The 23578-nt window shown below is 34.1% G+C and overlaps 3 protein-coding genes and 1 non-coding gene across 8 annotated transcripts; 3 read left to right on the top strand and 1 right to left on the bottom strand.

Moving 5' to 3' along the window:
• Positions 1 to 2170: 2170 nt before the first annotated feature.
• On the top strand, positions 2171 to 7526 carry LOC137827705 (uncharacterized protein At2g33490). Its single transcript, XR_016523367.1, has 10 exons — positions 2171 to 2528; positions 2629 to 2701; positions 2779 to 2853; positions 2956 to 3017; positions 3107 to 3175; positions 3569 to 3597; positions 3673 to 3880; positions 3983 to 4255; positions 5399 to 6403; positions 7239 to 7526. It is a non-coding gene; the product is annotated as an uncharacterized protein At2g33490 (transcript).
• A 1552-nt stretch (positions 7527 to 9078) lies between these two features.
• On the top strand, positions 9079 to 14882 carry LOC137827707 (coiled-coil domain-containing protein SCD2). 4 transcript variants are annotated; one of them, XM_068633980.2, is made up of 17 exons: positions 9079 to 9537; positions 9629 to 9801; positions 9986 to 10061; positions 10187 to 10228; positions 10310 to 10372; positions 10831 to 10880; positions 10967 to 10994; positions 11169 to 11243; positions 11314 to 11424; positions 11509 to 11569; positions 12057 to 12173; positions 12319 to 12440; positions 12527 to 12596; positions 13211 to 13252; positions 13364 to 13404; positions 13731 to 13857; positions 14596 to 14882. In XM_068633980.2, exons 1-17 carry the CDS (start codon positions 9229 to 9231, stop codon positions 14709 to 14711), a joined length of 1623 nt encoding a protein of 540 aa, XP_068490081.1. In that variant the 5' UTR covers positions 9079 to 9228; the 3' UTR covers positions 14712 to 14882. The 4 variants fall into 4 exon arrangements, 1 of the variants encoding a protein (XP_068490081.1); XR_016523111.1 differs by having other exon boundaries at positions 9088 to 9537; positions 12057 to 12223; XR_016523113.1 differs by having other exon boundaries at positions 9088 to 9537; positions 11779 to 12173.
• A 673-nt stretch (positions 14883 to 15555) lies between these two features.
• Positions 15556 to 18537, bottom strand: LOC137828456 (trihelix transcription factor ASR3). Of its 2 annotated transcripts, XM_068635044.1 has the most exons (3): positions 17531 to 18494; positions 17200 to 17241; positions 15556 to 16035 (listed from the first exon to the last, which is right to left on the bottom strand). In XM_068635044.1, the coding sequence occupies exons 1-3, from the start codon at positions 18273 to 18275 to the stop codon at positions 15752 to 15754; spliced, it is 1071 nt and encodes a 356-aa protein (XP_068491145.1). In that variant the 5' UTR covers positions 18276 to 18494; the 3' UTR covers positions 15556 to 15751. The 2 variants fall into 2 exon arrangements, with proteins under 2 accessions (XP_068491145.1, XP_068491146.1); XM_068635045.1 differs by lacking the exon at positions 17200 to 17241 and having other exon boundaries at positions 17531 to 18537.
• Positions 18538 to 21002: 2465 nt separating this feature from the next.
• LOC137828444 (integral membrane family protein) lies at positions 21003 to 23102 on the top strand. Its single transcript, XM_068635030.1, has 5 exons — positions 21003 to 21389; positions 21551 to 21917; positions 22015 to 22085; positions 22532 to 22630; positions 22728 to 23102. Exons 1-5 carry the CDS (start codon positions 21135 to 21137, stop codon positions 22821 to 22823), a joined length of 888 nt encoding a protein of 295 aa, XP_068491131.1. The 5' UTR covers positions 21003 to 21134; the 3' UTR covers positions 22824 to 23102.
• The last annotated feature ends 476 nt before the right edge of the window (positions 23103 to 23578 follow it).

The raw sequence follows: 23578 nt of genomic DNA, 5'->3' as shown, positions 1-23578 counted from the left end.
TGTGTTCTGTCTTCTGCATACAATTACAACCCATCCCTTACAATCACCATCCTCATTTCCCTGCCTTTTAAGTTGTCACAGACAGCCTAAAAGGTTATATCAAATACTAAATCCATGTAAAAATTAATAATCTAATAGTAAGTTTTGAAAAACAAAATAATTTAGCAAAAAACGTTATATCAAACAGTATAATCTATATTATTATATAAAATGCCTCTTTCGTAACTTTTAATTATAAAATTTTAATTTTTCCTAAATTTATTTTATTTTATTTAATAAAATAAGTGATTAACAAACTTTTTCCTTTAAAATAATCAAATAACTTCTCTACTATTACATATATGTTTTAAATTGTACTGTTTTAATGTTGTTGAAATTATATGTATTTTATCGTAATAAAAAATTGTGAATGCATAAATGTGTTCTCATTAGTATTTAATAAAAAAAGTTACTATTTTATTTAATCTCTTCCTAATATGATATGTTGAAGGAGTTATGAAATTCGTTACAATTTTTAATTCAATTGAAACACAGTGTTAGTTTATCTAGGAGGATAACCATAAACCTATTTATTACATGAACCAAGTTGTATCCACTGACCAAACAAGCATGACGGGTATTTTTTTTCCCCATACTTTTCCTTTTGCATTTTGCAAATACGAAAAATCACATTTTACTCTTTTGATTTAAAGATTTTTTCTTAAACTGTGCAATTAGAAAATTAAAAGTGTTTTCCAAATTTACAATCTAAAAAAACTTTTGAATCTAAGAAAATGGAATTATTGGATGATGCAATCCTGAAGTTATCTGACCCTTTTCTGAACAAGTCTTCCTTTGTCTTGTTTGAGATTGGTGTGGGTTCTTGGGTCCTATGGAGACGCTAAGAATAGATTTAGCGTTGATTGATGAGTTTGTAGGTTCGGAGAAAAGGGTTTTGGCGTGTGAAGAGGGTGTTGGTGGGGTTCACAAACACTGCTTTCATGTGGGATGAGTTCTTCCACATTTTTAAGACCAATCTCTCAAGTTCCTTATGAACTTCATCGATTTCATTATTACATTAGATGTTTTGCATACAACATTGCATGCATATTTTTATTTTAAGAACTCTTCTAATCCTTAACATAGCTTGTGAGGCCTATATAACATTATTTTTCTTAACAACTATAGTAAAAGTTAAGATTATACTAGACTAGGTAGATGGACTATGATAGATTTTCCTTTGAACAAAGTTATTGGTTTGAGAAAACTTGACACACTCTTCAAGATATTTTGATATGATGTTTTTTGCAAAATCTTCTAGGTGGTCAAATAAAAGAACATTATCTCTAAATATAATAAAAATATTTATAAATTAAGAACATTACTATGTAAGCTTTTGAAACACATATCTTATCATATATATATATATATATATATAAAGTATAAACTTATCAAACATAATATGTACAAAAGATATGATACTTTGTGTCTATTATTGTTATTAGACAAAACATTCCATATATCATCATCATATGTCATAATATGGTATTAAAAGAGATTCATATTTTAACATTTTGTTATAAATATTTAATCAAAATAAATAAATTTGACCCGTTGATATTTTTTCTAACAATTTATATTATTAAATTGTTTCTTTACATTTACTAAATTTATGTAAAGATTACTTTAAATTAATAGTAGTAATTAACAATTCAATCAAAATGATGTTTAAAATAATAATTATGATTCTATAAGTACACTAAAAATTATAATTATTTTAAAGACAGAAATAATGAAATCAATGTATATTTTATGAATTTAAATTTTTAAATTTGTTTTATTGAAATGTTTTTTTTAAGGAAAAATAGTTGATAGTTGGGCTTCACATAGCCGTATTCGAAGAAGGGTGAATAGGAAAAGTAGAAGTTGAGGGGATTTTTTTTTTTTTTAAAAAAAAAGGTTTTTTGAAGAAAAAGATTGAACATAACTGAGAGGTAAGAATAGAGTGAATTTGTTTATAATAAAAATAGAAGGAAGAAAGAAGGTTATTGAGAGAAAATGACTTGGGATTCACGTCAGGGAACACGTTTTGTTGACCAAAAGGAAAAGTTTTTTATTCAGGATTCACGGTCTGGTCTTCTATTCTCGAAACTCCTTTCAGATTAATATTTTGTTTTCTTTGTAAACGGTCAAACATTTCTATTCCTTCTCCCATTACACACTCATTGACCACACTCTTCCAATAATACATGCCATTACCAAATTACTTCACAACTTCAATTTTTTTTTAATTTAATTGAAATTCTATTTTGTAGTGTTGTGTGAGTGGAAGGGAGAAAAGAATAGAAGGTGTTGTGTTATGCAGCTACCTCACTGAATTTACCTTCGTCTTCCTCAATTTCACTCTCCTCCATTTCATTCCTTCACAAAACATGAAGAGGTCTCTCAGAAAGTTGGGAGTTCTCACGTTAGAGAAGCATCACCACCACCGTGACCGAACTAACATTCTTCCTTTGTCCCAGTTAGAGGACCTCGCTCAGGCCACCCAGGTTTTTCTTCTCTCTCTCTCTTTTTTTTTTCCTTTCAATTTTAATTTTAGGGTTCAAATTCAAACTCAAACTCAAACTCAACTGTTGGTCCACTGTGCAGGACATGGAAGACATGAGAGAGTGCTACGATAGCTTGCTTTCGGCGGCGGCCGCGGCCGCCAACAGTTCTTATGGTCTCTTCCTCTTCCTTCTTTTTTTGAGACAGATCAATAATAGTAACAATAGCAATTGAAATTTTGTTCTCTTCCAGAATTCTCAGAGTCTTTGGGAGAATTGGGCTCTTGCCTTCTTCAGAAAATCGCCTTGCATGACGACGAAGAAAGCGGTACTATGCACTTCTCTCTTCTACACCACAAATACTCACTCCTATCATGCCCAACTGCCAACTAACTTTCTCTCCCAATTTCGATTGGATGCGCTTTTGCAGGCAAAGTTCTCATAATGCTCGGTAAAATGCAGTTTCAACTCCAGAAGCTCATTGATAAATATGTCAGTTCCTCCTCAATCACTACTACTACCCTAAAACTTCAACAATCTCTCTGTGCTTTTCTAATCCTTTTTTCACTTTGCAATTTCAGCGCTCTCATATTACCCAGACAATTAACATTCCCTCGGATTCTCTTCTCAATGAACTTCGAGTTGTTGAGGTATCTTCTATCTAATCCAATCTCTATCTCCTCAATTCGAATTTGGACTCTTATACACCAGCAATCTCTAACCTCTTTCACCCTTCTATATTTGCTGCCTTATATTACCACTCTTTTTAACTCTCTAACACTACTCCCCGTCAAAACAATAATTTCAATCATTCTATTTCATCCAAACAAGATTCGTTGCTTTTTTTTTCCCATAAATGTTAATATGTTAGTGTTTTCTTAGTGGGGATTCGAACCCCCGACCACCTCCCTCTACCTTCACCTCCAACCCAACTTTATATCCCCATCAACATTCCTAGCTTGTTTGTTGAATTTACCATATCTTGCTCTATCCTTTTTGCGAATGATTATTTATTATTTTTTTTTCCCTTCTCGTTGAAGCAGGAGATGAAGCGACATTGTGACGAAAAAAGGTTTGGAGTGTTGTATTCGATATAATTGTCTTTTAATGTGATTCGTGCCTTATATTTTTGGTCTATAATCTGCAGAGTTGCATATGAGTCCATGTTAACAAGATATAGAGAAAGAGGCAGGTCTAGAAGCGGAAGAGGAGAGACTATTTCCTTGCAGCAGTTACAAATTGCTCGTGATGAATATGATGAGGAGGCCACCTTATTTGTTTTCCGTTTGAAATCTCTGAAGCAAGGTCAATCGTGGAGCCTTCTAACACAGGCAGCACGTCACCATGCAGCTCAGGTTTTATATATTCCCAACCAATATTTATTTTTCAGATATGGGAGAGTTACTCATTTTTAATGTTTCTTTCCTTTGTCTCTCCTTTATTATCCCCCCAAACAGTTGTGTTTCTTCAAGAAAGCAGTTAAATCTCTTGAGACAGCAGAGCCGCACGTAAAATTAGTAACAGAACAGCATCACATTGATTACCACTTCATTGGTATTGAAGGAGAGGATGAGGATGAGGATGAGGATGAGGATGAGGATGTGGAGGATGAAGATGAATATGAATATGAAGGTGACAGCCATGATGAGAATGATGATGGGGAGCTGAGTTTTGACTATGCACAAAATGAACACGAGCAAGATGTTTCTACATTAGGGAACTCAAAGAAGGTGACTACCTTTTGAAACTAGGCAAATTAGTAATGTTTTTTAACTTCATTTGCATATTTCAATCCCATTGGGAATGAACATTACGAAGATTGAGCAACCATCCCAGCAAACATGCATCAATATGAGTAGGAATTCATTGAGCACACAAATAGTGATGGATGATGGGTTTGATGATGGGAAGTAGGCTAGAGTGAGAGGGAAAGAGAAAAGAGGTGTTTTCTGTTATTTATATTCAAAGACTCAAGAAGAATATTCTCATACAAGGGCCTCCCCTTTACACCAAAACATTGTTCTCAGTTCAGATTAATTTTCCCAAAAGATAATTCCCCTGTATAGTTTACAATTTGTTATTTAACCCCTCGTGTTCAGTCAGGCCTCCTATCCACCTTACACCCCACCTAAAACTCTCACAGCATTTCTTATTCCTTCTGCTATACACTGCCCATATCCTCTCTTTATTTTCATTCCTAACGGTTATGGTTTTAAAGCCTAGATTGCTAAAGAAAAAATGAGTAAAATCAAAAGGGGGGTGAGGGAATATTGTGTTATATTGTTGTTTAGGACCAAAATCCATGAGAATCAGAGTTCTAGGTGGAATGTTCTTATGTGCAGGAACTTTACATCTGTTATATTTGTTTTCAAATGTGATTATATTGTTTTTTGTGTGTACAACTAATTCAGTTTGGATGGAAATCTGGAAGGGTGGATTAAGAACTAAGAACATCCAGAATATAACCTGGAATATCAATATCTCTTGTCTATCCATATAATTCTATGAAAGTTGTACACTAACCTTATGATTGTTAATATTTGGGGTCAAATCCATACTTCTGGTTTTAATTTTTGTCTATAAAGAGCTTACATATGCTAGATTACTCTCATTTTGAAATGTTGAATCATGCATGCTTCTCTGCTGTTGGGCCTGGTGGAATTTATCTTTCCCAAAGGTTCAACTGTAAAAGCAAAGGTAAGGAAAAACAAAAAGCTTCGGGGTTCATGGGATTTAGGACTGAAAATACTTCACATGTTGATATATATGACTCAAGTGGAGGCTTCTTGATGCATTTGAAGCGAGATTAATTAATTTCCTTATAATCTAAATTTTTTGAACTCTTATAAATATGCATGCTGTTTAATGTGTAGGAAAACTTGGATAGGCTTAGCAAGAATTCATTCTCCTTCAGGGTTAGAGAGGCAAGCCAATCTGCCCCACTTTTTGCTAATAATAAATGTGATTCTAGAGAAAAGCTGAGACAGATGCGGCCAACTTTATCACGGAAGTTCAATTCATATGTGCTGCCTACACCAGTTGATGCAAAGAGTTCCATGTCTCCGAGGTCAAGTAAGCAAATACCTTCCAAAATAAAGGCAAATTTAGATGAGCCTATGAAGAATTTGTGGCATTCATCCCCACTGGAACAAAAGAAATATGGAAACACTTTTGGGGATGGGGCATTTTCTGGTCCGAATGTTAGGACTGCGCAGTCTGCAGTCAAGGAGAGTAACAGCAATACTGCATACACAAGATTGCCACCTCCTATAATTGATGGTAATTTATCCTCGAATCATGATTTTGTTACTGCTTACTCTAAAAAGATTAAAAGACAAGCCTTTTCTGGTCCATTGGTAAGTAATGCTTGGCCAGCCAAACCTGTTTCTTTAGACAGTGTCCAATTGTTTTCTGGACCTCTTTTACGGACATCAATTCCTCAGTTTCCATCATCATCATCTCCAAAAGTATCTCCTAGTACTTCTCCCCCTCTTTCATCTTCACCTAAAATAAAGGAGCTTCATGAACTTCCAAGGCCTCCAACCATATCTGCATCCAATTCTAAGCTTTTAGGTTTGGTGGGTCATTCAGGTCCATTGGTGTCCCGAGGTCACCAGCTTTCTGCTCGAAATAATCCGGTTACATCAAATGCAGCATCTCCGTTGCCAATGCCTCCTCCACCCATGGTTCGAAGTTTCTCCATACCTTCTAGTGGTGCTAAAGTTACAGCATTAGATGGGTCAAGACCTCCAGAAGACCTTAACAGATCATCAATATCCGAGTATACTGATTCTCCTCCTCCGATGTTCATTGCTTCATCTACTAGTCACCCATCATGAGATGGCTCTCAGACTGTTGCTCGACCGTCTTGTCTGGAGGTAATATTTAAAGAAGATTTTTTTTGTTTTGTTTTCATGGTTTAAATAAGTATTTGTTATAAATTATTGAATGTAATTGAAGTTTCATGTATAAATGGAAAAGCCTTCTTCTCATTACCTGGTTTCAAGAGAAAAAAAATGGACATGAGGGTTATCACTCAATCCCTTGGAAATCCCTATATTTCTTATGTTCTTTCATAGAAACCTTTATACATACTAGAAATGTGAATTAGCATTGAATCTATTTGAAGTGCAAGCACGGGATCTTTAAGCTGTTTGAATTGGTAGAAAGGATTTAAATGAAATGACATTAATTCTGCTGTTTGGATTTCTTAAAAGCGGGCACCTTTAGGGTATTTGATTAAGGAAGCAAAAGTAGAAATATTTAATGAACTGAAAAACATGTATTAGACCGAAATTTGAAAACGCAATGACATTTTAATGCTTGATTTTTTAAGTATTCAAAGGCCTTTACTAGGATGAAAAGTATATGTTCCTTAACCGTTGTTCATGTGGTACTATTTAGCAATACGCTTCTTAAAACTAAAGAATGGAACATTATGGATTCTATGTATCCTGTTCCAACCGATACTCTGATTTTTCTCCACCCTCTTGATTCCCCTCCTCCCAAACTTAGGGTTGTACGAGGCCTCTGAAACAACGGAATAGAATCTCTATTCTAATTTAGTTACTCCCAGTCCATTCTTTTTCCTCCCAACTTGTAGAAGCTCGCATGGTATATTTTTATACATATAAACCAAAATTGGCTTACTATGTTCGTAGTACCAATAACCCTATAAAAAAATGTTTAACCTAGTTTATTTCTCGATTTCAGGGATGTACATGCTTATATAATAATATCCAATGGCCCAGGTATGGTACTTAAACAGATTAACTGCTTTTAAGAAGATATGCTCTATTCAAAATCGTAAGGGTCAAGTTTTGTTTCTCATAGGTTGGTACATTTGCAAATCTGTAAATATCCTTTATAATTCTTTTTCTGTCGTTATTATTGTTAATTCACCCATCAATTGGGGCGATTATTCTATTCCTATTTTTAGTGAAATAAATGACCATGTATTGAGCTGTTGTATTTTGCATTTAAGCAAACTATTTAGCTCCTTTAAAGTGACAAAGTTCAAATAGGGCTGATGTAATGCAAATATTATATGCATGCAAGCAATGTTTTTAAAATTGAATCAAATCAAACATGTTTTACGGGTGATTAGATGTGGATAAGCATAAATGTATACAATTATTAATAACACCCAAACTTATACACCATCTAACATATGGTAAACTTAAATTTTCATCAGATTTAATTCAATTTTTAGTCTATAAAAAAAAAGGTAGTTAAGCGGTTCGATTTCGAAAAGTTAAAGTTGAACTCATAGTGATTGTTGTAAGCATATGATGTTGGTGCTAAACACAAAATGTTGGCGCTAAGCACATTTGTGACAAAGAACATCCTAAAAATTTAGCTCCAATCAGCTTAATGCTTAGAAATTGTGCTCAGTTCAAAACTAAGAACATCCGAATATTGCAGTTTAAGTTTGCTTAACTTAGAAAAATTGAATTGAGAATAGTTATTAATTAAATATTAACACAAATTTATAAATAATTTGTTTCAAATTATTATCAAACCGAAAGATATATTAACAACATTTTATTTTAATTATCTCAACATTTAACATTTTTCTTAAATAACAATATTTATATTTAAACGTGCTAGAAGTTCTAATATTTTTCAACATTTATATGAAGTTTATAAAATACTTATTAATTGATTTGGTTGATATCTTAAATTGTCCAGGATCAACACAAATTATTAATTATAAACTTTATTATATTATATTAATATTGTTGTTTCATCATATCAATGTTATTGTTGCAGCAATAAAAGAGAAAAAAGAGAGTTATTATTACATTTAAAAATAAATAAATAAATATAACTGTTTAATTTTGATATGAGTTTCGGAAGTAAAATAACAATACATTAAAGGGAAAAATGTCTACGAACTTAATTATTAAATAAAATACAATGTTTTTTTTCCAGTATACTCTCCAAGTATTGGTAATTATTATTTCTATTTTAAATTACAATTTTTTTAATAATTAAAAATAATGTACTAAAAAGAAAATTAAGCATTTATTTTATGATTGTTTTAAGCCATTACTAAGAAAACAATTTATAGAAACATTTCATAACAAAAGTTTAAAAATAATTCAGAATTATATTAAAATTTTATTTTAAATAATATTCAGTTTTGAATCATGCAAAATTTAAATTATTCGAAAAAATATTTTTTAAAAATAACATTCAAATATTTTTGTGAATTATTTTTCTATTTTTTCTTATTGTATAATCTAAAATACTAAATTTTTAAAATTAACTTATGATTAAAAACATAATACATACATATATATATATTAAGTAAGCCCCACATAATAAAAAACGTACAATACAAATAAAAAATAAGTCTGAAAATGTCTTAAAAATATAAATTGCGTTGTAAGTGCATATTATATATGGAATAAATACTTTATACACATAAATTATATTTATAAGTTATAAGGAGAAATTTATATTATGATATAAGGGTATTTCTGAATTGAAACATTTGATATTAAATGTTTAAAAGTAATTTATAAATTTGAAATACATACAGAGCAACGAACGCATTGAATATTTAGGAGTAATGGTTGTTGAATTTTAAAAGGAAAAAGAAAAGAGTGGGTCAAAATAGTGAGTGATGAGCATTGACATTGAAGTGACCGACTAACGAGGAGTTTTGCGAAGGGAAAAGGGAAAAGAGAAAAGAGAGATGGAGCGGAAGTGGAGCAGTGAATCTGGGAATGTGATGTCGTCGTCACCGTCACACTCCCGTAACGGCCATTCTCGTTCTTCCTCACTCACTCTCACTGCAACTGGAATTTCAACCGTCAAACGGACTCAGAATGTTGCTGCCAAAGCCGCTGCTCAGCGCCTCGCTCAGGTCATGGCTTCTCAGACTGCCGACGACGACGCCGACGATGACGACGACGATGATCTAGGTTTTCGCTACACTGCTCCGCCACCTCTCTCTCTTTCCAGGAACTCTGCTAAGACTCTTAGATCGCCATCTCCTGCCGCGGTCCGATTCTTCCCCTTCCCTTCCACTCCACATTTATCCTTATCCATAATTAACTAACTTCCTTTCCTCATTCACCTCCTAACTTAATCAGGTACCTCGAAATTTCTCAGAAGAATCAATGTATCTTCGGCCAGCTCCAGCACCAGCACCAGCTCCAGCACCAACTCCACCTGTTACTAACAGACCTCCGCTAAGCCTCAGAACTCCAGCTCCTGTTCCTTCCTTAGACCCTCCCATTCCTAATAATAAGCCCAAAGATAAAAGGTAAATTCTCACTCCCTTCGCATTTCTGCCCCTGTACGTCATATCATATCTTATTCTATATAACTAATAGATCCGTACAATGCGTACCCCTTCCCAAATTGTTTTTCCGTATTGCTGATTTCTTTTATGTGTATGTCTATATATATATAATAATGCATGTACAATTCGGGATTCCATTTTACAGATTTCCGTTTGATACTGGGCTCGTTCTACCAAAAGATTCAGGACTTCAGCGTGAGGCTTCTGTACTTCGTGATGAGGTTAATTACCTTTTTTGCCAATTTTTGTTTTTCTAAATTTCAATGAAACAGAATTCAACGTGTTAATAACTGATGCCCCCACGCCCTTCTAAATTCACTTAAACAAATCTCTGCTCTACCTGCAGGTTGATATGCTGCAGGAAGACAATGAAAGTATTCTAGACAAGGTACTGCGGTTTACTTTGTTTTCTACAGGTTGTGAATGACCTCACTTCATTCATAACTATTCAAGTGTTTCTACAATGCAGCTTAGACTCGAGGAAGAGAGATGCAAGGAATCAGAGGCCAGAGTTAGGGAGCTTGAGAAGCAGGTGCTGGCTTTATTTATTTTTTAGTATACAGTACTATAGGTTCCACCCATTGATCATGGTGTTCTGAATTATTGTCTCCTTGTTCTTGGTTGATACATTAAGAGTCCCTAATTCATACTTGCTTATTACACTGCTTGTGATTAAGAGTTTCCTATTGCTTTTGATTTGAGATTCTGTCTATTGTTGAGCCTAACTCATGATATTTACCTCACCAGATTGGGTTGTATTTGTGTGTCTAGTTGGCTATTATAATCTACTATGCTATACTCGCAAATGTGACCTTTGGCCCAGTGGTCACTTCCTTTAGTCCTTTCGTCTAGGAGTTTATGATTTCCTTTCTTAGTTTTTAAATTTTATTACTTTGCTTAGATATTTATGTTTATATATGAGTGTATGTGTCAATGAAAATTCTTTCAAGTGTGGATGTGCAGATTTTAATTTTTCATCAGAATTTGTAGGTTGCTTCCCTCGGAGAAGGTGTATCTTTGGAAGCCAAACTCTTGAGCAGGTGTGTGAATTAAAGTTAAAACTGTTGCAAATGGGTTTTCATTCACTTAGTACGGTGTGTGACACCCCCATATTACTGAATTGCAGAAAGGAAGCAGCATTGCGTCAAAGAGAGGTAATGTGGTGGTGATAACTTCAACTGTCGAGCTGCATGTTGTACAAACTCTGAATATAGTTGATTTATTCCATTTGGGGAATCAAGATATTGTTTAGAAAAATAGTTTGGTATTCCATTTCTTGCTTAATCCCCTTGTGAAAAATGCCTTCAACAGAGCTTTTTATTTCACAGGCTGCGCTTAAGAATGCGAAAGACTCAAATGATGGAGTTGATAAGGAAATCATATCTCTACAGGCTGAAATTGAGGTGAATAGGCCATTTTTTAACATTCTCAACACAAGCTGCCTTATATGTTTAATTATTTATTCTGAAACAGAATGCAAAAGTTGAGACTGAGGCCGCAGTAAAACAGCTTAATGGAGCTGAATCTGAAGTAAAGGCTCTTCAATCGATGACTCAAAGAATGATATTAACTCAGAAAGAAATGGTACATACTTCCACAGTAGCAGGAGTCCATTGGTATTTGTTAGTTACTTTGAAAACTTGTTATATATAATTATTTTCATGTCAGGAAGAAGTTGTTCTAAAGAGGTGTTGGCTTGCGCGTTATTGGGGTTTAGCTGCAAAATATGGTACGCCACTGTCTGTTTTTAACTTCTTCTTTTTCTTTTCTTTTGGGAGAAGCATTATTGTATTTCTTGTGGACATGACTAATGAGTCATTTTATTATCAATTGGTTCTAAATTTCAATCACTTTTGACAGAACCTGAATAAGCTTTCACAGTTCTTTATTATAATTATTTCGGCATTTATGCATGTTAGTATTATTGTAAATCTGCAGAGTGATGATAACACATTGGTATGTAGCTACAAATAAACCAAGCTGGTGATATGTCTTTTTGTTTTTCTTCTGGTGAGAGGCAAAAGCATCTCAACTGCACTGGAATATATTACTGAAGCTTTTGATATGAGTTTTATAATTTTTGTATGATTGCAGGCATATAAAATTATACTTTGTCTATATATCAAGTTTGAATTCAGCAGATCTGGATAAGTGAATAATTCCATGATTCACTTACTGCTGTCTGTTATCTAGTGTAACTTCTTCCATGGTTATAGGCATCTGTGCAGACGTTGCAGTTTCGAAGTACGAACTTTGGTCATCCTTAGCCCCTCTTCCATTTGAGGTCGTTGTTTCTGCTGGACAAAAGGCTAAGGAGGAATGCTGGGAAAAAGGCATGAAATAAAGATTTGGACTCTGCAGTTCATATTAGTTTGACTGCATTGTAGGGCAAATCTATGCTCTATGTTATATTTTTTTCTTAGAATGATGAATTGCATTATGTGAATTCCAGAGATAATTGTTATGATTTTTAAACAGGTGATGATGCAATTGAGAAGAGGAGCAAAATTGTTCCTGACTTAAATGATCTTACTGGAGAAGGAAATATTGAAAGTATGCTTTCTGTTGAAATGGGACTAAAGGAGCTTGCTTCTTTAAAGGTTTTCAGAAATATATTAAATGACTTAAATAAATTGTTATGGGAAATTCAGTCATCTAAGTAATTTTTGTCATGTTCCTCTCTAAGGTTGAGGATGCAATTGTGCAAGCATTAGCTCAACAGCGGCGTCCAAATTCTGCTCGACAATTAGTCTCAGGTATGTGTTGTCACTATTCTTGTTATCTTGTACTTGCATACCTCTTGAATGATAGATTAAAGAGAAACATACTAATTGGCAAGAAATTGGGTAGTGAAGGTATAGAAATTGGCAAGAAAGTAGCACTAGAGACACTCTTTGAGGCATTGTATGCAACTCGTTGTTTGTTTCCAGGTAGTGTGGAACAGACAGAAATATGTACAGCAATGCTAGCGGTACCCATTGACAGTTTATGTCTCGGCCATTAGAACAACACTGGGTTGTTGTCAAGGGAATTCTCATTGTTGTTATTTTTAGTTCTCACTTCTTGTGAGCTTACCGGGTATTGGAGTATAGTTTTACTCCTGTTGTAAATAAACCTTTCTTTTCTGTTAAGCTTTGACAACTGTCCTCTGTAACTGATTTAGTTACAGATTGTTAGGATCAGGTACATTCTGTCAAAGTCTCTCTAGAGTAGTTATATATAGCTAATTTCATCATTCTTGTATTTTGGCTTTCTTTTTTCTATAATATAATGCAGTTTCTTTTTATTCTATTTATAAACATCAAATCTGTCAGATTGAAATCCGACATTCTTATGTAATAACATTCTGTACACTTTTGACCATTACCAGATATTAAATCACCTGGGGACCCTAAGTTTATGGAAGCCTTTGGTAAGTTTTCTCCCACCTACTATTAGCTGAAATAGCTACGTGGTGTCCCTTTTTGTGCAAAAATGCAAATGAGAAGTTAAAGCTATACTAAATATCTTCATTTTTATGTAGAATTGAGTCCAGAGGAGTCTGAGGATGTTCTTTTCAAGGAGGTATTCCGTGCTCTTATGAACTATTTATGCTCTTTATTATTATTATCAGCTTCTTGGAATGTTTGTATATTACAATCTCTTTTATTTCTTCTCTATGAGAAGGTATGCTTTTTTAGATTCTGGATTACACGATTCTTTGATTTTAACTTTTGTAGCATGTACTTTTTAATGATTTACCTCCCTTCTCATAATGTTGATGGCTTGCATCTAGTTTGGATCTGCAACCAGTGAAGATGACATTTAATCTCACGGTTCTCTGTTTGATTAGATGTGTGCTTTGTATTAGTGAAACATGCCTTCTATGTGCATTTACTCTTCCTGTACAGGCTTGGCTGACATTTTTTTGGAGAAGAGCGAAGGTTCATGGTATAGAGGAGGACATAGCCAAAGAACGCCTTCAGTTTTGGATTGGTCGGAGTGGACATTCACCTACATCGCATGATGCTGTTGATGGTAGCGTCTAGTATTTTTCTTTTAATTAATAACTATGTAGTACACGTGAATGTTTCAATCCAGTATTATACTATTTGGTATCTGATGGGGAAAAATCTCATGCACATTGAAAATCATAGCAATCTTCAGGGTGGGTGATATTTTCTTTCTTTACATGACCCTTTTATATAGCAAAGGACCATGACTTCGTTCATTAATGACACTAGGGAGTTTTACTTTCCAACCAGTTTACTTACCCCTCCTTATGATAGTGGAGTCCTCCAAGGGTTAAGGACATTCCAATAGCTTTTGGAATGTACCTTTAAATTTCCTCTCACTTTACATTAGTTTGGAAATTTGAATTGTTCTCCTATAGTTTCGTAGAAAATTGTTCTGTTATTGTGACCGGTAACATATTTCTTGAGTCAATGCCTTGCTAATCACCTTTAATGGAACACGTCTCAGCTGGTAGGCCTGGAGTCTAGATTGGGTAATGACAAGGTAGGGAAGAGTCTTGTTTGTTTATATGTTCATAATGGAGCGTGCTTATCTCGGACACACTATTATTACACTTCAAAATGCATACCCAATTCTTTTTCGTGCCCTTTCTCCTATTACGGCAGTATTCTCGTAAGCACATAATATATATGCTTTAATTTTTCCTTTATTGACAATGTTGGTTGGCTAGGGGATGAATTCTTGTTTAGTATTATTGAGAAAATCTGCATTCTATACTTACGTGGATTTTTCAAATTCCAGTTGAGCAAGGACTCTCTGAGCTCAGGAAACTGGGGATTGAACATCGACTTTGGGAAGCATCCAGAAAGGAAGTTGATCAGGACTTAACTATCGCACGAAAGTGGACTTCACTTTAAATGTGTGCTTAATTTGCTTGAGAGATTTTCTGATTTATGCATATGAAGTGTGAATTTTATCTTCTGGAGACTGTCACCTTCTACTGCATTCAAATGAGTCTATTCTTGCTGTTAGCTCCAGGAATACTGACTGTTATTGATTAAATTTAGTAACTGATGAAGTTATCGCTCTCTTTTTCCTCTTTTTATGGCATAAATAATAGTGATAACCTGTCAGAATATTAAGACTGTCTCTAATATCAAAAGATGATAATATAATTTCGTTATTTTTTTTATAATTTGTAAAAAATTATAAACATAAATTTAAAATTTAGAAAATTAGACATGATTTTAATAAAACTCATCTAAATATATTTTATATTATATCATATCATTTTTTAATTGTTATTTTACGTATGTTGAGTATTAGATAAAATTATAACTTATTCTTATTATTTTAACTTTATTTTATTATACCATATTCTTATTATTTTAACTCTTACTTTATTATACCATATGACTTTATCGTATCATATAATGTTTATTAACTAATCCCCATGTTACTCTTATATTATTTTATCCTATTATATCTTGATCACAAAATGAATGAGTACTTCTCCATGCATGCAGACAATAAGCACATGTTGTCTAATAACTATTATTCCTAATAAAAGGAAAAATATAAAATATTGAACTGAAGTATGTGTTCACCATAATTCTATAAATAAGTACAGTTGAAAACAAATTAGTAATAAAGTGCATCTCAAAAGTTTCTAGAGAGCTATCCCAGCAAATTAAAAACAATACCTAGAAGTAAATGAACTATGAACCATTAATAAAAATAAAAATGCATTTCAAGATGAAATTCGTATAACCTCGTGTATAAATATATAGCAGTAAGAGAGATCGAAATGTGTGTAAAATCCTAAAATGGAAGTAATAAACCACAATTCACAATTCTCCCTAAAAGGAAAACATCCGGTGAGGAGATAAATAAGAGTAACCCCAATTATCTACATGACTTCAACTGTTATGTACAGTGTATTCTGATTGCTCTTGCGCTATAATTTATCAGCGATTCTCCCTAGAGCATCTGCAAGCTTATCAAGCACAGCAACCAAATTACTACCATGGACTTTCCGCTGCTCACGATCCAACTGGAAATTTATATTCTGCGCTTCAAGTTGAGCACTTAGCATCTTCCCATTTCTTTCTAAGACATCAATTAAATGAATTTGCAAACTCTCCTCCCCTCCATCACTTGCTAATCGCTTCCTTTTCCGCTCTCCTTGAGAACTTGAACCCATTTCTGGATTTGGAGTTCTCCGTTTCTCGTTAGTCACACCTATGTATAAAACAAAATGTATAATCAAACATCAGTCATGTGTTATCATTGTTAAATGACTTTCTGGAAAAACCATTTTTAGTAAGCAATCACACGTTGGATGATTATCCCCAGAAAAGATGAACACGAGTAAATGATACTTAGCACAATAACTAATTATATATTGGCATTATTGAAATTCCAAATTCAGAAATAGGAACTGATGAGCAACCAATCAACTCTATTCTCAGGCTGCTGCAGGAATCAGAAGCAGCAGCAGAAACAAAAGCACTGGTCTAGAGATATTGAACAAGGTAGCAAGCTGCGACAGATGAATTGATTCCCCTGTTTTCTTCTCCTTTCCTACATATTTCAGATATCCAAATCACCTTCCTCAGAAACACCAACAACATCGTGTCCATCCTCATCATCAAGCGTCATATTCCACCACTTAAGAACATGTGCAGCCTCCTCAAATTGGTAGTTAACTTACCAATTGATACAAGTTGGTTCAAAACAGATTGGTAGTTAACTTTAATCGATGCAAGTTGGTCAAAAACATAGTTAGAGATGGGGCTCAAAAGCATCTCAATGTCCTTTTTCTTGTCAGGGTTCTTGTTGCACTTTTTAGCATGTCGGAGAACTTGTAACTAGCAATCCTGACAATGCTAATTAGCCGACCACCAAGCTGGTGCTGTGACATTAAGGAGCAGTTTGTAGGTGGTGTGAGCCTTGGACCATACAATTATTTATCTGCTTGAAATCTTTTTTGATGGAGAAAAGTGAAGGGAAAGAATGAGACTAATCTAAGGGTTACAAATTTTGGTGCATGGTAGGCCATCTATCATGACGGTACACTCTAGAATTCATCTAAAAGCAACTAATAAACTTAGCTATCTCATTTAGCTTCTCCGAAAGCTAAAGTGCATAAGTTGATTTTTAACTTATGAAAGAAACTCAATTCAGTTTACCTTCTTACTTTATTCTCTTCCAAGTGCTTACGGAGAATATCAGTGAAACAAGTCTAAAAGTCAGCTATTTCAAAATAAGCTTACATTTCATTATTTAAGTTGTTTTTGTAAAAAATAAGCTGATTGAAAACTAGGGAGAGAAAAATTATGCCTATACTAACACAAATGTGATAAAGCAGTTGAGATGGCTGTGCGGCATGATATTGATCATTACCTTCCCCTTGGCATCCACGGAGGAGTGGTTGATATTGCTTTTCTGTAAAGGAGAAGAAAACATGCAGGAAATGGTCCAGATAGCAATCAAACATCGTGACGTGCTTATAGTTTTTCCATGTTTACAAGAGACAGACGTGTAACACTGGCACAGCAATATCATTGGTAGAAGTAGAAGAAAAAGACAAGACAAGAAGCAAGCAAGCAAAGAAGATAGATGACAAAGTGGCAAAAGCAAGACAGTAGAATGCGAGTGCAGAGCAGAAAAGGCAAAAAGAAAAAAAAACCACGTACGATAAATTGGAAAACAAGGAATGGAATAAAATATGAACCTGATAGAGGAATGGGAGCAGGAAAGTCCCTGTTGGAGGGCGGCAAAATGTCCTTTTTCTCAGGACTGGCAGAGAATTCATCTTGTTCAAAATCTGAGAACAAGCCATCCTCAACAGGCACACTGCGATTACTATCATAGAGATGAGGCTCCGCAGGATCAGCAGGGGCAGGGGAAGGGGCAGGGGCAGACCCTCTTTTGGAGTCCATGTCCATGTCCTTGCAGACCGTTACTGTGATTGATGGAGGCGACGGAAGAGCGAGAGGCAACGGCGGAGGAGCTTGGGAGCCTGAATCGAGAATATCATAAACCTCCTTGTCGAAAAAACCGGGCAATTTCCTGTCTCTCCTTAAATCGTTTCTCATGACCCAAAAGGAATCGGAGTCCTCCCTTAGCTGAGACTCCCATTCTCTGATCTTCTTGTAGTCTCCGGCCAAATTGCTCCACCTTTTCCGGCACTGAACAGGACCTCTGTTGACTCCATGCTTTCTGCAGTAGGAAGAAACTGAAGCCCATTTGGGCTCGACCTGACCCGACCCTAATGGCAATCCGGCCGTTCGACCCCTCCTGAACTTGTTCTCAGCGTCTCTCTTTCCCTGTATCAGAACCAGAATTTCTTGCCTTGTCCACCGAGGCAGTCTCGGGGCTTTCCCTCCCTCATCTCCACCCTCCCCCCGAACATCCACGCCGTCAACTGGGTTCGGATTCCTACTCTGACCCAGCGACAATTCCTGCTCTAAAGCCATCAACTGTTTTTATTCTTCTTTTTCTTCGGCACGTGACTCCTTTTGGGATGTCCGTTACGCCGTTTATGAGAGAGGGTCACCTCATCTCTCTCCGTAACGAAGCACCAAGAGGCACAGAAATGGAGGAGAGAGGCGTTTTGGTTTTGCGGCTTTTCAGACTGCAATTGTATTTCAGACTTCAATTTTTAACTGACTCTATTCTCTATTCTCTATTCTCTATTCTCTACTAAACCAACACCTTATTCACCCTTAACTACCAAATAAAAGCTTATTCACCCTAACCAGCTTTATATTATTATTGCCATTCTCTCTTCTATTCTATCCAATTAAATCTCTACGGCTATTCTTCTTTTTTTCTTCTACATCTGCTTATACAAATCTCACCAACACCAATTTCAATTGAAAGTTACTACTTTTCTTAGCCACTATCAAGGTTTATTTTTCACATAATTTATTGTATTTATTCTAGATGTAAATTTTTTATTTTTATTTTTTTTCTGTAAAACAAAACTAAGTTATTTCGATAAATGAACTTACGATTGAGTTCTTAAAAAAAAAATCAATCAGTTTGTTTTAAATTTTAAAAATCAATTAAGTGATTTTAACACAATTTTATTATGATTTTCAAACTCTTTTTAAATATTTTTAACAAATTTCATTTAATGATAAAATTGTTTTAACCATCTTTTAAAGTCTATATAAAAGATTATTTTTTATCATTTGAAAATCAAGAAGAGAGTTTATTAAAAACATTTTTCGAGATAAGATCAAAGAGCTTTGAGAATCAATCTTATCATAAATGGATCATTGCTTATGTGCGAAATAGGAATATGGATTTTCTGTTCTATTTTTCTTTAATTTTGTAAAACCTATGTGTATTCTTATTCTTTCTTTCAATTTTGTATTGTGTGTAAAGCAATTTTAGATAGTGTTTTCTGCAAACTGTGTTTTTTTTACTGAGAGTGTTGTGTTCTTGAGGAGTTCAAGATCAACTCTTTTGGTTGTAGTGTAATTTGTTTTATATTACTTAATGAATTCTCAGTGGTGTGCTAGAGACTCAATGTAGCTCCTAGATTAAGAGTGAATTAATATAAATTTCTTTCTGTGGATCTTTCTTTCCTACTCTATGAACTCTTTTAAATATTGTTCGGTGTGCTCTGCATTAAACAATCAATAAGTTGTTTCGATAAGTGATTGTAGAAAAGTTTGTCACAATAAACAAGACAAATATTCTTTAGCTATTACTTCTCATGATAATTAAGTGTAATGAAAATCATCTAATGCTTGTGATATGTTGGATTACTCTAAAGCATGTAGTTGTACTTTCTTCGTGTCAAAACTAGAGTTAGTTTGAGACATATAAGGAGATAAGTGACGGTAATGTTTTGATGGCTTACAAAATTGTGGGCATTGGGTCTATTAAAATTTGTGTATAGGACAATGTAGTGAGGATATTGTTAGACATTTTTCGCATTCAAGAATTTAAGAACTTGATTTCAGTGGGTGCACTAGTTGCTAAATGGTTCACATGCAATGTTGAAAGAGTGTGATATAGGTGTTTGAGAAGGGGAGTGTTGCGGTAATGAAAGGGAACATGGTGAGTAGTTTATATATCCTAAAGAGGTTCCACTATGCCAAGCTCCACAACATTTAATAATGGTTTTTGGCATTTGGGTGAGAAAGTGATGGAAGTGTTGTGTAAGTTTACAATTTTTGTGAGCATTGCATCTATGGTAAATAAGCAATATTTTTTTTAAGGTTGATGTCCAATATGAAAGGCACATTGAACTATGTTGATTCTAATTGATGGGATCTTTTGAGAGTTTCATTGGGAGGTGCTAGGAATTCCTTTTTATCATTGATAAATATTTAAGGATTAATTAAATATTCAATATAAAATATAAATTTGAAGCTTTCAATATTTTAAACATTGTCTTACTCTTATATATTGAAATTCTATTATAAGAAAATTGACAACTTTAGTAAAGATGAAGATATTATGAGGCATTACATTGTTCATCATACTTTACAATGGAGTAGGGTAAGTGAAAGGATGAACAATTGTTGGAGAGAGTTGGAGAGAGTAATGATGAATTTGTCAAATACAAAGCTTATTTTAAGTCAAATAATATAAAAAAAAAAATACCATACTCTCATATATATTTAGAGCACACATCCATTTTTACTTATATCAATATTCTATTAATGTGTGTCGTTTTTTTGGTTGAGGAAATAACTCTAGCTAATTTTGCTTTTCTTCTATAATATGATTTTTCAATAATAATAATACTTAAATATTTTTTAGCCTCTAAATTTTTTTAATTTTTAAAGAAATTTAAAAAACATAATTCTTCAAAAGGTTACATCCTTAAAAAAGTGATGTATTAATTATTTTTCTTATTTTTGGGTAACACTTTATTCATATGATATATTATATCGTCACATTTTTTTTAATATTAATACGTGACAATTCTCTGCAGTTTACGGAATAACTTGTCAGCCAAACTCATTTTTCTTCTATACTAATTCTTTAATAATAATAATTATTATTATTAAAATTTATTTTTCGTTATTTAAATAAGCGAAATAAAGTTCTCTCACTTCTTTTCTTAATTTATATGAATTAAAATAATATGTTTTTCAATTTATTTGTCTCTTATTTTTTTATTGATATTTCTATCCTCGTCCAAACAAAATCAATTAAAAAAATAAAAACGGAGACGGAACAGTGGATACTTGTAAAAGAAGTGCATAATGACCACTACTCCAATTTGATTAATCCGTGACCGTTAGAAAAATAAAGTTAAAAAACAGAAATATCCTACATAGAAAATAAAATATAATCTGATAAATCAGAAGATGGCATTGCGAGGATTGAGTACGGTGGCGGTGGCGGTGGCGGTGACGGCGTCAGTATACCCTCCAGGTTCACGATGCAGAGTTGACAAGGGCACTCCAAGGTTATGTTGTGGTGCTCGCTTTCCTTCTTCTGGACGCAGAATCTCTGTAGCGTGTAAAGCTGTTGGAGAAAAGCAACAAGGTCCCGTCGACGAAACCATTCTTTACGACGGAATATATGGCCCGTGGACCATTGACGACTCCGATGTTCGAGAGGTCTTCATCTTGTTTATAATTTCATTTTACTTCAATTCAATCTCCGATCTTCTTACTGCTTCAGTCTCCTATGGATTCATCAATTAGTTAGATACAGATATAATTAACGCAATTTAATTGGACTTCTCTCAACCAGAACTAAGCCTATTACGCCATGGCAGGTGATTTTGTACCGATCAGGATTGGTAACAACTGCTACATCATTTGTGGTCGCCGCCGCCGCCGCTGCCTTTTTACCAGATAACACCTCCTTAAGTACTACTCTGAAGCAAAATCTTGATCTATTTTATGTCCTTGGATCTGGTGGATTGGGTTTATCGTTATTCTTGATTCATATCTATGTTTCTGAGATCAAGCGCGCCCTACAAGCACTGTGGGTGCTGGGTGTTCTTGGATCGGCTACAACCTACTTCACCCTTGCTCAACCAGCTAATAAAAATCTAATACAATATGTGGTCGACAACCCATCAGCTATCTGGTTTGTCGGTCCTCTTTTTGCTGCCCTCACAGGACTTGTCTTCAAGGAAGGTAATGCTTCATCTAACTTGTCTTTTCCCATTAAATGTCAATTTGAATAAGAACCATTCTCTTCATTATTGAAAATTATCTTGTATTCCTTTAACAGGACTCTGCTATGGCAAGCTAGAAGCTGGACTTCTTACGTTTGTTATTCCTACGGTTCTTCTAGGGCATTTGGTATTCTTCTTTTCTTCCTACTCTAATGTCATCTATTCAACTGATTCATTACCCATAATTTTATATACCTGTAGCCACGGTTCCTTTCAATTGGGCTAACAATGACATTCATTACTTAGAGTTAAACCCACCAATTTTTTTTCTTTGTCTTCCAACTTTTTATTTTTGCAATGCTATTATTTCTTAGGATCAATGGCAAAAAGTACGAAATTGGCGTACTTTTTTTTAGTAAATTAATTATTTTAATAATAAAACTTTAAAGAAAAAGCTAAAGTTGTAAGATTTACCCAGGTATCTAATTTTTATAAAAAATACTTATTTTGGTAATTTAGGAAAAAAAATGCATTAGTATCTGCTTATGCCTACATTTCTAGCGACGCTGACGTTATTATTATCATCAATATCATTGCATGCAATTTTTTAGTCACGGGGTACAATATTTGCAGACTGGTTTGATGGATGATGGAGTTAAGCTTACTTTACTTGCTTCGTGGATGACTCTTTTTGTGATATTTGCTGCAAGGAAATTCACCCAACCCATCAAGGTAGACTTTTACTTTTGAGGATTTGTGTTCATAGAAGTTTATATCTTCTGTTTGTGTACAAAATTTTCCTGATCTTGGACTCTGGTTTAACTTCAAGGATGACATCGGGGACAAGTCCGTTTTCATGTTCAATTCCCTCCCTGATGACGAAAGGAAAACCTTGCTTGAGAAATTAGAACAGCAAAACTCATAATTAAATGCATCGGTTCCAATTCACCTTGAGATGAATTGCTTTAACTGGAGGTGGGAAAATTTTGCGAAGACAATGGCACGCTAAGCTCTGTGATCACGGCCACAAATTATCTGATTTAAAAGGAATTAGTTCAAGCCCCTCCCCTATATCAACAAAAAGCAAAATCACTTTCCCTTGTGTCTTCCTTTTTCTTTGCAAAAGTTACATGGTATGTTGCCTAATACATTTAGGGTCGTTGGGCTCTTCAAATGATAATGCATTCTTGACTGGTAGGCAAAATGACAGTTTAGCGAAGGTTGGAGTAGAAGGCTTTCATTTTAGTTTGTTTACTATTAATTAAACAAGTATTAAATTAACAATACGTACGTGAACTAAAGAAAAAGTCTCTGGTAATTATGTATGTCTTAGAAAAAGGAATATGAATTGATTCATCTAACTACGATGGCAATGCTGAATAGATATTTTAAGCCTATTTGAATAGGTAGAATGATTAGTTTTGGACGGGAGTTCAAATGTGAAATTTGTTGATTTTGTACATCTAGCTTCAACATGGAGCTATCATCGAAGCAATACTTGAACGACTATATAGATTAGCTAACACTACAAATATCATACTCATAAGAAATAAGAAATGAGGATAAAGATGGGCATAGACATTTATTTCATATATATATATATGTGTTTTAATTTAGTGACGAGGATTACTCTAATCAAATTCATAGATTGTATTTTTTAAAATCAAATCTAAATTCCAT

Source organism: Phaseolus vulgaris, chromosome 7 (assembly GCF_051622355.1).
Source record: "Phaseolus vulgaris cultivar YP4 chromosome 7, ASM5162235v1, whole genome shotgun sequence".
NCBI classification, from domain to species: Eukaryota; Viridiplantae; Streptophyta; class Magnoliopsida; order Fabales; family Fabaceae; genus Phaseolus; species Phaseolus vulgaris.
This window is presented reverse-complemented; position numbering and strand designations above follow the sequence as displayed.

Bases quoted from the DNA above. Each gene is read 5' to 3' on its own strand.
- LOC137827707 (XM_068633980.2), top strand. From the start codon at position 9,229: ATGGAGCGGAAGTGGAGCAGTGAATCTGGGAATGTGATGTCGTCGTCA. The intron at 11,244-11,313 runs GTGAATAGGCCA...ATTCTGAAACAG, and splicing joins CTCTACAGGCTGAAATTGAG to AATGCAAAAGTTGAGACTGA. The intron at 13,405-13,730 runs GTATTCCGTGCT...CTTCCTGTACAG, and splicing joins AGGATGTTCTTTTCAAGGAG to GCTTGGCTGACATTTTTTTG.
- LOC137828456 (XM_068635044.1), bottom strand. From the start codon at position 18,275: ATGGCTTTAGAGCAGGAATTGTCGCTGGGTCAGAGTAGGAATCCGAAC. The intron at 17,242-17,530 runs GTTCATATTTTA...TCTCCTTTACAG, and splicing joins TGCTCCCATTCCTCTATCAG to AAAAGCAATATCAACCACTC. The intron at 16,036-17,199 runs GTAATGATCAAT...TTTTATACATAG, and splicing joins CCGTGGATGCCAAGGGGAAG to GTGTGACTAACGAGAAACGG.
- LOC137828444 (XM_068635030.1), top strand. From the start codon at position 21,135: ATGGCATTGCGAGGATTGAGTACGGTGGCGGTGGCGGTGGCGGTGACG. The intron at 22,086-22,531 runs GTATTCTTCTTT...CAATATTTGCAG, and splicing joins CGGTTCTTCTAGGGCATTTG to ACTGGTTTGATGGATGATGG. The intron at 22,631-22,727 runs GTAGACTTTTAC...TTTAACTTCAAG, and splicing joins AATTCACCCAACCCATCAAG to GATGACATCGGGGACAAGTC.